Source organism: Callithrix jacchus, chromosome 15 (genome assembly GCF_049354715.1).
Source record: "Callithrix jacchus isolate 240 chromosome 15, calJac240_pri, whole genome shotgun sequence".
In the NCBI taxonomy this organism is placed as follows: Eukaryota; Metazoa; Chordata; class Mammalia; order Primates; family Cebidae; genus Callithrix; species Callithrix jacchus.
In genome coordinates this window covers 68,990,015-69,002,993 of record NC_133516.1, presented here as the reverse complement: position 1 = coordinate 69,002,993, position 12,979 = coordinate 68,990,015, and the positions used below count along the sequence as shown (strand labels likewise).

The window sequence follows — 12,979 nt, the reverse complement described above, 5'->3', positions numbered from 1 at the left end:
CCTTCTGAATTTTCTGAGAAACTTACTGTGTGCAGGGTATATTCCTCATATTGTTATATTTATCAAAGTTAGAGATGCATAGCATTGCAAAAACAGCACCTGTGCTCCCTCTTGTCTTCCCCTTCTCAGAGACACCTGCTTCCATCTCTCTTAGTGGGTTATTTTTGTTTTTATTGCCGTTTCTCTACGTTTCAACTTCAGGTGTCATCTATTGACTTCTCTCTATAGGAGGTTAGAATTCAACTCTGGCACCTACCCTCCTCAATGTTCTCACCCTCCTATCCCTCTGTCCTCCTAATATTGTTGTCTTGTGGTTTTGGCTGATTAGTTTTCAGTTTAATGGTGTGGTGAGCCACATAGTACACCTTTCCTTCCTGCACAATGTTCTCCCATGGAGAGTGTCTTCACTGTCCCCTCTAGGGAGTCCCCCATTTCCTGTATCTCATGTCTTTACCTTTCTTGGTGCACCCTCCCATTTCGGTGAAGCACATTTTCCTGTACTTTCCTAAGAAAGGGAACATGGAAGGCACATTAGAGACCATGTATGTCTGAAAGTCTTTTTTGTCTGCCTTCACCCATAATTAATGGTTAGTCTGGGTATAGATTAGAAATCACTTTCCTTTAGAATTTTGAGATCATTGCTGCATTTATCTTTTACTTCTAGGATTATAGTCTATATCCAAAGCCATTCTGATTCTTGATCCTTTGTGTATGTTATTTCTGGAAGCTTGTTAGGTCTTTGTTTTTCCCCAGTGTTCTGAATTCTCTCAGTGATATGCTTTGATGTGAGTCTGTTTTTATGTGTTTTACCAGGAACTCATTGCTCTTTCGGTTGGGAAAGTCAGAATATAAGGATATAAGAAAATGTTTTAAATTCTTTCTTTAATTTTATCCCATCTGTTTTCTCTGTTCTCTTTCTGGAACTCTTTTTATTCAGGTACTGGACCTCCTAGGTTAGTCCTTTGGTTTTCTTTCTTTTGTCTTCTATTTTTTATCTCTTTTTTCTTTTGCTCTGCTTTGGAAGATTTTCTCAAATTTCTCAAGTTTAGCTTCCAACCCTTCTGTTAAGTGTTTGTAATTTCCAGGAACTCTTTCTTTTCTTACTGTTCTCCAAAGGCTCCTGTTTTTTTGTGTCCTGTTCTTGTTTTGTGGCCTAAATATTTGAACATCTCTTTGGATATTGCTAGTTGTCCTCCAGAGTGGCTGTATCAATTCATCATCCCACAAGCAGAGTATGAGAATCCTCTTTTCTCTCCATTCTTTCCAACACTTGGCTTTATCAAGTGATTGACTTTTCTAGTCCAGGCTTTCTTCATGCAAGCATCCATTGAGCATCTCTCATGTGCCAGCCACTCGGGATACAAAAGTGACCATAATGCTGTATTTGTCTGTTCTTATGCTGCTAATAAAGACATTCCTGAGACTGGGTAATTTATAAAGGAAAGAGGTTTAATTGATTCACAGTTGCACGTGGCTAGGGAGACCTCAGAATCATGGTGGAAGGCGAATGAGGAGCAAAATCATGTCTTACATGGCAGTAGGCAAGAGCACATGTGCAGTGGAACTCCCCTTTATAGAACCATCAGATCTCACAAGACTTATTCACTATCATGAGAACAGCATGGGAAAGACCCACCTTCATGATTCAATTACCTCCCCCCCAGGTCCCTCCCACAACATGTGGGGATTATTACAATTCAGGGTGAGATTTGCATGGGGGTGCAGAGCCAAACCATGTCAAATGCCTTACTGTATTCTAGAGGCTTATAATCTAGAAAGAGAAACAGACGTTCTCACAGAAATTTGCAAGAAAGGGAGAAATAGCACAAAGGTAGCCCAAAAAGGGGAATGATCTTTCAACCTAATTCTGATCCCTGGGTTTGAGATTGCTGGGGAGCAGGTGTGGTCACACCTCTTAGTGTCTCATAGCCCAACTACTTGGATGCCTCTCTGAGCATTTGGCCCTCAAGGACATTGTTGCCCTCCTGAATCCTTGAGAAGATTCAACAAGGCCAGGCATGGTGGCTCACACCTGTAATCCCAGCACTTTAGGAGGCCAAGACAGGAGGATCACTTGAGTCCAAGAGTTGGAGACCAGCCTGGGCAACATGGCGGAACTCCATCTCTATAAAAAATACACAAAATGTGTTGGGCCAATTGGTGCCCCCCCGTAGTCCCAGACTCAGGAGGCTGAGATAGGAGACTCACCTGAGCCCAGGAAGTCGAGGCTGCATTGAGCTGAGATTGCACCACTGCATTTCAGTCTGAGTGGAGTGAGACCCTATCTCAAGAAAAAATTATACATAATATATATATGTTATTTTATAAATTTTAAAAAGTTTCAATAAAGTCTCAGTAGCACATGTGTCACATCTACTGAACTAAAGATTTTCCTACCATTTGGGTCTGTGGCTTTGCATTTCCAATTAAGATATTCATTTAATCTATGTTGCTGCTAGTTTACTTGGACAAGACTGAAGCTGGGTGATTCATGCTGTTAATCTGAATTTTGCATGATTGCCTCTCCCTTGCCATGATCCTCCTTGGGTGAGGCTTGATGATTTGTTTTGTTTTTGGCATCCCATATTATAAAGAATTATTAGAATTATTGTTAATTATTTTTCAGTTGTGATAATGATGGTGTTATGGAGCTTTTTTTAAAAAAAAATCCCCTTTCTTTTAGACATGCATACTAAAATAATTTCAGATGGAATGATACGATGTCTGGAATTTGCTTCAAAATAAACCATGGCAGAGGGAAATGGGTAAGAGGTACATGACACAAGATTGGCCATGAGTTGATACATTGTCAAAGCTAGGTAAAGTTGCATGGGGCTATTTTATACTCTTCTGTTTTTTTTTAAGTTTGAATTTTTCTCTATTAAAAGGCTGAAAAAGATCCCTGATCATCCCTTGACACTTCCAACCTGAAATGAACTTTTGGTCCATTCTTTCCACTCACCAGCAGAGAGCAGTTGGTTACAGAACCCACAGCTCAGCTGTCCTTGTGGCCTGGGAGTGCTGATGCTGCTTCTCCTGAATGCTTACTGCTTGCTTCACCTTCACTTTTTTTTTCTTTCTAATTTTTTATATGTTTAAGGAATACAAGTGCATTTTTTTTACATGTGTATATTGTGTAGTGTTGAAGTTTGGCTTTTAGTGTACCCATCATCACCCAAATAGTGAACATTATATCCAATGGGTAATTTTTCAACCCTCACCCCCCTCCCATCCTCACACTTTTAATAGTCACCAGTGTCATTCTACTCCATATGTTCATGCGTATACATTGTTTAGTGGCCACCACCATGCCTAGTATATTTTTAGTAGATATTTTTAGCAGAAACAGGGTTTCTCCATGTTGGCCAGGCTGATCTTGAACTCCTGACCCCAGGTGATCTGCCTGCTTTGGCTTCCCAAAGTGCTGGGATTACAGGTGTGAGCCACCATGCCCAGCCCTGTTCTGTTTTTATATCAGTACCATGTTGTTTCGGTTACTATAGCCTTGCAGTATAATTTTAAGTCAGATAATGTGATGCTCTTATTCTTTTTGCTTAGGATTGCTATGGCTATTTGACTTTTTTTTTTGTTCCCTATTAATTTTAGGATTATTTTTTCTGATGCTATGAATAATGATACTGGTAATTTGATAAGGATTGTATTGAATCTGTAGATTGCTTTGTGCAGTGTGGTCATTTTAACAATATTTATTCTTCCAGTCCATGAGTATGGGCTGTTTTTCCTTTGTGTCATCTACAGTTTCTTTCATTAGCATTTTGTAGTTCTCCTTATAGAGATCTTTCACCTCCTTGGTTAACAATACTCCTGGGTTGTCTTTCTTCTTTATTTGTAGCTATTATAAATGGGATTCCCTTCTTGATTTGGTCTTCAGCTAGATTGTTATTGATGTATAGAAATGCTATAGATTTCTGTACATCAATTTTATATTCTGAAACTTTACTGAATTCATGTATCAAATCTAAGAGTTTTCTGGTGGAGTGTTTAGGGTTTTCTAGGTATAAGATCATATCAGCAATAGGCATAATTGGACTTCCTCTTTTCCCATATGGCTGTTTTGTTTTGTTTTGTTTTGTTTTGTTTGACAGAGTTCTCGCTCTTTTGCCCAGGCTGGAGTGCAGTGTCGCCATCTCAGCTTACCACAACCTCCACTTCCCGTGTTGAAGTGATTCTCCTGCCTAAGCCTCCCAAGTAGCTGGGACTACACGCATGCACCACCATGCCTGGCTAATTTTTGTATTTTTAGTAGAAATGGGGTTTCACTCTGTTGGTCAGGCTGGTCTCCAACTCCTGACCTCATGATCTGCCTGCCTCAGCCTCCCATAGTGCTGGGATTACAGATGTAAGCCACCATGCTCGGCCTCCATATGGATACTTTTAACTTTTTTCTTGCCCAATTCTACTTGTGAGAACTTCCAGTGTTGTGTTGTGTAACAGTGGTAAAAGTGGACATGTTTGTATTGTTCCAGTTCTTACAGGGAGTGCTTTCAATTCTTCCCTATCAAGTATGATGCTAGGTGTGGTTTTTGTCACATATGATCTTTATTATGTTGAGGCACAAATTCTGTGCCCAATTTGTTGAGGATTTTTATCAGGAAAGGATGTTGAACTTTATTTTATTTTATTTTTGAGACGAAGTCTTGTGCTGTCAGCCAGGCTGGAGTGCAGTGGTACAATCTCAGCTCACTGCAACCTCTGCCTCCTGGGTTCAAGCAGTTCTACTGCCTCAGCCTCACGAGTAGGTGGAACTACAGGCACACGTATCAGCACGCCTGGCTAATTTTTGTATTTTTAGTAAAATCAGAGTTTCACCCTGTTGGCCAGCCTGGTCTTGAACTCCTGATCTCAAGCAATCTGCCTGCCATGGCCTCCCAAAGTGCTGAAATTACAGGCGTGAGTCACTGTGCCCAGCGTATTGAATGCTTTTTCTGCTTCTAGTGAGACGATCATATGGTTTTTGCCCTTATTTCTGTTTATGTGATGTATCACATTTATTGATTTATGTATATTGAACCATCCTTGCATCCCTGGGATAAATCCTGCCTGATCATAGCATATTCTCTTTTTGATGTGCTATTAGATTTAATTTGCTACTATTTCGTTGAGGATTTTTGTGTCTGTGTTCATCAGGGATATTGGGCTATAATTTTCTTTTTTGATGGTGTTGTGTCCTTGTCTGGTTTTAGTACTAAGGTGATACTGGCCTCATAGAATGAGTTAGGGGGAATTCCCTCCTTGATCTTTTTAGAATGGTTTCAGGAGGATTGGTATTCATTCTTTTGTGTGTTTGGTCAAGTTCAGCTATGTATCTATCTGGTCCTGAGGTTTTTGTTGTTATTGGGAGATTTTTATTACTGATTCAATCTTGCAACTCATTACTGGTCTTTTCAGATATTCTATGTCTTCCTCATTCACTCTTGGAGATTATTTCCATGAATTTATCCCTTTCCTCTAAGTTTTCTAGTTTGTGGGCATATAGTTGTTTATAATAGTCTCTGATGATTTTTTGTATTTCTGTGGTATCGGTTGTAATGTCTCCTTTTTCATTTCTGATTGTGTTTGTATCTCTTCTTGTCTTGATTAGTCTTGGCTAGTGGTTTATCAATTTTGTGTATCTTTCAAAGAACCATCATTTTTTTTTTCTTATTTCTTTTTTTTTTTTTCTTTTTTGTCAGGCTCTGACTCTGTCACCCAGGCTAGAGTGCAGTGGTACAATCTTGGCTTACTACAACCTTTGTCTTCCAGGCTAAGCGATCCTCCCACCTCAACCTCCTGAGTAGCTAGGACTGCAGGTGCACACTTCCATGCCTGGCTAACTTTTATATTTTTTGTCAAGATGGGATTTTGCCACGTTACCCTGGCTGGTCTTGAACTCCTGGAATCAAGGTTTCTGCCTGCCTCAGGCTTCCAAAGTGCAGAGATTACAGACCTGAGCCACTGCACCTGACCACAACTTTTCATTTTGTTGATCCTTACTATTGTTTTTTGGTCTCTATTTCATTTAGTTCTGCTCTTATCTTCATTTTTCTTTTCTTCTGCTAGCTTTGGCTTTAGTTTCTTCTTGTTTCTCTTGTTCCTTGAGGTATGGCTTTAGGTTGTTAATCTTCCTACTTTTTTGTTGGAGACTGAGTCTAGCTCTATCACCCAGGCTGGAGTGCAGTGGTACAATCTCGGCTCACTGCAACCTCCACCTCTCAGGTTCAAGCAATTCTCTTGCCTCAGCCTCCCAAGTAGCTGGGATTACAGGTGCCTGCCACCACACCCAGCTAATTTTTGTGTTTTTAGTAGAGATGATGTTTCACTATGTTGGCCAGGCTGGTCTCAAACTCCTGACCTAGTGATCTGCCTGGGATCTCAGAATCCCAGCAGTTTGGGAGTCTGAGGTGGGTGGATTGCTTGAGCCTAGGATTTTGAAACCAGCCTGGACAACATGGAAAAACCCCATCTCTACAAAAAATTAGCCGGGCATGGTGGTATGTGCCTGTAGTCCCAGCTCAAGAGGATCACTTGAGCCAAAGGAGTTTGAGGCTACAGTGAGCCATGATTGTGCCACTGCACTTCAGCCTGGGTGACACAGCAAGACCGTCTCAGGAAAAAACAAAAAATCTTTGTTGACCCAGTGATCATTTAGGTGAGTGCTGTTTAATTTCCATGTATTCGTATCATTTCTGAAGTCCCTCTTATGTTGATTTCTAGCTTTATTCTTCTGTTGTCTGAGAAGATACTTGATTCTGATTTTTAAAAGTTTGTTAAGACTTGTTTTGTAGCCTGATGTGTGGATCTATCTTGAAAACTGTTTCTTCTTTTTTTTTTTCTTTGTTGAGACAGTGTCTTGCTCTGTTACCCACGGTGGAGTGCAGTGGTATGATCATGGCTTACTGTAGCCTCCTGAGTAGCTGGGATTATAGCACATACCACCACGCCTGGCTAAATTTATTTTTTTTGTAGAGACAGAGTCTCCCTATGTAGCCCATGCTTGCGGAATGTTTTATGTGCTGATGAAAAGAATGTATATTCTGTAGATGTTGGGTAGAATGTTCTGTAAATGTCTGTTAAGTCTGTTTTGTCTAAAGTCCAATGTTTCTTTATAAATTTTTTGTCTTGATGGTCTATATAGTGCTGTGAGTGGAATATTGAAGTCCCTCACTGTTACTGTATTGTTATCTGTCTCTTTCTTTAGAGCTAATAATTAATACTTGTTTTGTGAATTTGGGCGTTCCTATGTTGGGTGCACATATATTAGGATTTGCTATACCCTCTTGCTGAACTGATCCCTTTTTCATTATATAATGACCTTCTTAGTCCTTTTTTTTTTTTTTTAACTCTTTTTGATTTAGAGTTTGTTTTATCTGATATACCTATAGCTCTCCTTTTGGTTTTATTTTGCATGGAGTATCTTTTTTCACCCCTTTACTTTCAGTCTATTTTTGTCTTCACAGGTAAGGTGAGTTTCTTGTAGGTAGCATATAGTTGGATTGTAGTTTTTTAATCCATTCTGCCAGTCTGTATCTTTTAAGTGAAGCATTTAATCCATTTACATTTTAGGTTAATATTGATATGTGAGGCCTTGTTTCTGTCATAGAGTTCATTGTTTTCAAGTTATTTTATAAATTCTTTGTTTTCTTTCTTTTTTTTCCTGCCTTTTTGTCCTTGTGGTTTGATGAAATTCTGTCATGGTGTTATTTATTTCTTTTCCTCATTTGTATGATTGTTTTATAAGAACTATGATTTTTATATTTCTGCACATTTGTGATGGTGTATATCAATGCTTTGTTTCCATGTTTAAGACTCTTTTGAGCATTTCCTATAGGGCTGGTCTAATGGTGACAAATTCCCTCAGTGTGTTTGTTTGCCTGGAAAAGACTAATCTCTTTCATTTATGAAGCTTATTCTAGCAGGATATAAAATTCTTGGCTGACAGGGTTTTTCCCTTTAGCACTTTGAAAATGCTATCCCATTCCCTCCTGGCCTTCAAGGTTTCTGCCAAAAAGTCTACTGTTCGTCAGATGACGTTTCCTTTGTGGGTGACTAGATGCTTTTCTCTTGCTAATTTTAAATTTTTTTCTTTAACTTTGACTGTAGACCTTCTGATTATAATATGCTGTGTTGAAGTCCTTTTTGCAGTATATTCACCTGGGGATCATTGGGTCCTTGTATCTGGCTATCTGACACATTTGCCAGACTTAGGAAACTTTCAATGATTATTTCCCTTAATAGATTTTCTAAACGTTTAACCTCTCTTCTTATTCAGCTTTTTTCTTCACTTCTAAAGATGCCACATTGCATTGTGGAAGTCCAGAGTGACAGAATGTATGTAACCTCACACTGAGGTGACATAAACCATGGAAAGTGATGAGCACCCCTCCAGATTCTGTAGGCTAACTGGCCTTATGCTCTGGCTCCTCTGTTTATGATGACCAAGGGCTGAGACAAAGGCTTCCTAGCATAGTGCTGAGGGCAGAGGTTTGTGAGCCCCCGAGACTAAAGTTCAAATTACAACCTAACCAGTGTGACTTGGTCAAGTTACCTAATTTTCCTGAGTTTTAACTTCATATGAATATGAATATCTTCACCAGGTTGTGAAGGTTATGTTTGTTTTTCTTTTGTTTGCTTTTGGTTTTGTTTTTTTGGAGACAAGTTCTAGCTCAGGCCAGAGTACAATGGTGTGTTTTATGTTTGTTTTTTTTGCTTGTGTTTGGTTTTGTTTTTTTGAAGACAGTTTCTAGCCCAGGCTAGAGTGCAATGGTGTGATCCCCCCACCTTAGCCTCCCAAGTAGCTGGGTGTAAGGGATGCAATATGACACCTGGCTATGTTTTTTTTCTTTTGTTTTTTGTTTTTTGTAGAGACAGGATCCCACTATGTTACCCAGGCTTATCTCAAATACCTGGGCTCAAGTCATCCTCCATCCTCAGCTTCCCAAAGTGCTGGAATTAAAGGCTCAAGCCACTGCAACCAGCCACGAGATTATATTTTAAGAAAAATAAAGGCATCTAGCATTGTGTCTGGCTTTTCTTCTTTTGGTGTCATTACCTAAAAGTTTCCTGACCTCTCTTTAAAACAAGCCTCTTTACAATGTCATATTCAAATGGTATTAGCCCCTGGCCCAGGTCTTCAGCTGGAATAAACTAACAGTGATAGGCGCCAAGTGGCTGGTTTGCCTGTTTCTCTTTCCCCATCCGCACAGTAAGCTTCAGAACCTCTATCCTTCTCCACCTGTTCTTTTCTCTTTTTTTAACTTTTAAGTTTAGGGATACATGTGCAAATTTGTTATGTAGGTAAACTTGTGCCATAGAGGTTTGTTATACAGATTATTTTGTCATCCATGTAGAAAGCCTAGTTAGTTGCCATTAGTTATTTTTCTTGATCTTCTTGCTCCTCCCATCCGCCACCCATCAGTAAGCCCCAGTGTCTGTTGTTCCGTTCCATATGTCTATGTGTTCTCATAATTTAGCTCCCACTTATAAGAGAGAACATGCAGCATTTGGTTTTCTGTTGCTGCATTAGTTTGCTAAGGATAATGGCCTCTAATTCCATCCATATCTCTGCAAAGGATATGATCTCTTCTTTTGTGACTGCATAGTATTCCATGGTGTATATGCACCACATTTTCTTTATCCAGGCTACCACTGATGGGCATTTAGGTTGATTCCATGTCTTTGCTGTTGTGAATATTGCTGCAGTGAGCATATGCATGCATGTGTCTTTGTGATAGAATGATATATATTCCTTTTTGTATGTACCCCAGTCAGTAATGGGATTGCTGGGTCAAATGGTAGTTCTCTTTTTAGATTTTTGAGGAATTGTCTTCCACAGTGCTTGAACTAATATACACTCCTGGCTGCAGTGTATAACGTTCCTTTTTTTCCACAACCTCACCAGCATCTGTTGTTTTTTGACTTAATAACAGCCATTCTGACTGCTGTGAGATGGAATCTCATTGTGATTTTGATTTGCATTTCTCTAATTATCAGTGATATTGAGCTTTTTTTCCTATGATTGTTGGCTGCATGTATGTCTTCCTTTGAAAAGTGTCTGTTCATGTCCTTTGCTCACTTTTTAATGGGATTGTGTTTTTTTAAATTTGTTTAGGTTCCTTATAGATGCCGGATATAAGGCCTTTGTTGGATGCACAGTTTGCAAAATTTTCTCCCATTTCGTAGGTTGTCTGTTCACTCTGTTCTTCACTCTCTTGTTCTTTTGCTGTACAGAAGCTCTTTAGTTTAATTAGATTCCATTTTCAATTTTTGCTTTCGTTGTAATTGCTCTTGGCATCTTTGTCATGAAATATTTGCCCGTTCTTATGTCTAGAATGGTATTACCTAAGTTGTCTTCCAGGGTTTTTATAGCTTTACATTTAAGTCTTTAATCCATTTTGACTTAATTTTTGTATATTACATAAAGAAGGGGTCCAGTTTTAATCTTCTGCATATGGCTAACCAGTTATCCCAGCACCATTTATTGAACAGGGAGTTCTTTCCCCATTGCTTGTTATTGTCTGCTTTGTCAAAGATCAGATGGTTGTAGGTGTGCAACCTTATTTCCAGGTTCCCTATTCTGTTCCATTGGTCTTTGTGTCCATTTTTATACCAGTACCATGCTGTTTTGGTTACTGTCGCCCTGCAGTTACAGTTTGAAGTCGGGTAGCATGAGGCCTCCAGCTTTGTTCTTTTGGCTTAGGATTGCCTCAGCTATTCAGGCTTTTTTTTTTTTGTTTTATATGAATTTTAAAATAGTTTTTTTCTAGTTCCATGAAGAATGTCATTGGTAATTTAATAGGAATAGCATTTAATCTATAAATTACTTTGGGCAGTATGGTCATTTTAACAATATTGATTTTTCCTATCTATGAACATGGAATAGTTTTCTATTTGTTTGTGTCACCTCTGATTTCTTTGAGCAGTGTTTTGTAGTTCTCCTTGTAGAGATCTTTCACCTCCCTGGTTAGCTATATTCCTAGGTATTTTACTCTTTTTGTGGCAGTTGTGAATGGGATTGTGTTCTTAACTTGGCTCTTGGCTTGATTGTTGTTAGTGTATTGGAATGCTTGTTATTTTTGCACATTGATTTTTGTATCCTGAGATTTTACTGAAGTTGCATATCAGCCAGAGGAGCTTTTGGGCTGAGATTCACCTTGCTCTTTATGAGTCTTTTTGTTGTCATCACAGCTGTTACTGTCCTTCCTTACTTTTGCTAGGTCCTTCTTCCCAAACTTTCTAAAGTTATGCCTCTGTTCAGTTTTTCAGCCAGCTCATATGCCATCTGTAGGATGAGAAAACCCCAGCATATTTGGTTTTATTTTTTATTCTTTTGTAGCTATTACTCCCCTCCCCTGTGCAGCCCTCTACTCATAAATGGCATAAAAAGTAAGATTCGGTCTTCCCCTGAGCCAGCCAATATGAAGGTCAAATTCAGTCAAATGCAGGGAATCAGCTTAGTGAAGGAGGATAGGGTTTGGGGTTCTGATGATCATTTCTTCACTCTATGGCTATGGTATGTTATTCTCTCTTCTGCGAGGTGGTAGGAATACTAATACCCAACTCACAAGATGTTCTGAGGCTTACATGAGAGCGTTCACTCTGTTATCCAACAGGTGCTTTATACATTTAGATGAATGTAGAGCTAAATTTCACTCTACTTCTACAAAAGATGGCAGCCAGGCGTCTATAACCAGCTTGGAGGACTGCCCTTCCTAGTAAACGATGTAGATAACATGGCAGTATGTCCTCAGTGCAGTCTGACTGATACTCTGTCTTTATTAATTCCATTAAAAAATCCCTGACCATCACCTACACTCATGTTCAAATGTGAGTAGAGAATTGTTTCCAAAACCAGTCACTGTTTTTCTTTTCCTTTAGCCTGGGAGTTGATTATTTAGCAAATCATTTTAATTTCCCTCAGACTGTGCTGTTAGTAGAATAACATCATTCTCATCAGATCAGCACCTGAAGCCAGCCAGCTCAGGAGTAGCAAAAGACTATTAAGCCTCCTAAAACTTGCCTGTTCCTCCTTTCGTGGTAGCAGCAGATGACCTCACATCTCAAACTGGTAACAAAAGACCAGCTAAGCAAACTGAATATTCTGAGCAGCAGCCTTTTATAAAATTTCTAACCCAAGTGGAGAGAAGTGAAACTGAATACTCTGGTATGGAAATAGATAGGCAAGAAATGGGGGAGTTTAGTGATCAGGTGGAGAGATAAGCAGGGGCCAGACAAAGACTTTAAAAGCCATGTTAAGCAGTTCAGGGTTTCTTTTGAAGGTGGAGGGAAGTCACTGTCGGACTGCAGAAAGAGTACTTTAGCTGGAGTATAGAAATCAAATGGAAGGACAGTAAAACTGTTGCTAGGGAGATCCAGTAGATGTGGCTGCAGCCAGTCAGCTGAGGAGTCACAGAGCCTCAACTCAGGTCATTGCGGTTCAGAGAGGAAAGATTTGCAGTGTTTAGAACGCAACGACTGGGTGTTGGTGACTAAAGAGATATGGGACATGAAGGAAGAGTCAGAACTAACTCCCAGGTTTTTGGCCTGGGAAGCAGTAGAGCCATTCATTCATTTCCCTGAGCAGAGGGGGAGGTTGGGCAAGGATGATGAGTTTAGTTTTTAAATCTTATTTTTTCCCACCTGACTTTGTGGTCAATCAGAATTAACTCTGGGAACAAATACCTCTTTACCTCTCTAACTTCAAAAGATTCAACTACATTAACAAGACAGGTTAAGTCTTGTTTCCAAAAGGCTTCTGGCATGCCTCAGTTGATCCTTAGCAGCCTTTTCCAGGAACACAGTAGAACAGATTAGTCATTATCCTCTGCTTCTGGTTTCTTACAACTGAAACATTTCTTCCATTTGTTGGTACCTATATATTTAAATTGGAAGAACACTGCTGCTCTGATGCCGATTTGCTTATCGCTTAAGCCTGCAAGTTCTTAAAAATAAGTTGTACTTTTGCCTTAGAAGAGATTTTCTT

At 39.4% G+C, this 12,979-nt stretch overlaps 1 protein-coding gene across 11 annotated transcripts in view; it reads left to right on the top strand.

Annotated features, from left to right (window-relative positions):
* The window catches only part of TAMM41 (TAM41 mitochondrial translocator assembly and maintenance homolog), a 61,907-nt gene that overhangs the window by 44,801 nt on the left and 4,127 nt on the right, over positions 1–12,979 (top strand). Inside the window, exon 9 of one of the 11 annotated variants that reach the window (XM_078351662.1) lies at positions 2,684–12,978. The exons of the other annotated variants lie outside the window; for them this stretch is intronic. Within the exon in view, the coding sequence (XP_078207788.1) occupies positions 2,684–2,745 (62 nt within the window). The 3' untranslated portion in view covers positions 2,746–12,978. Of the gene's footprint in view, positions 1–2,683; position 12,979 lie in introns of those variants that run through there. 11 annotated transcript variants of the gene reach the window in all.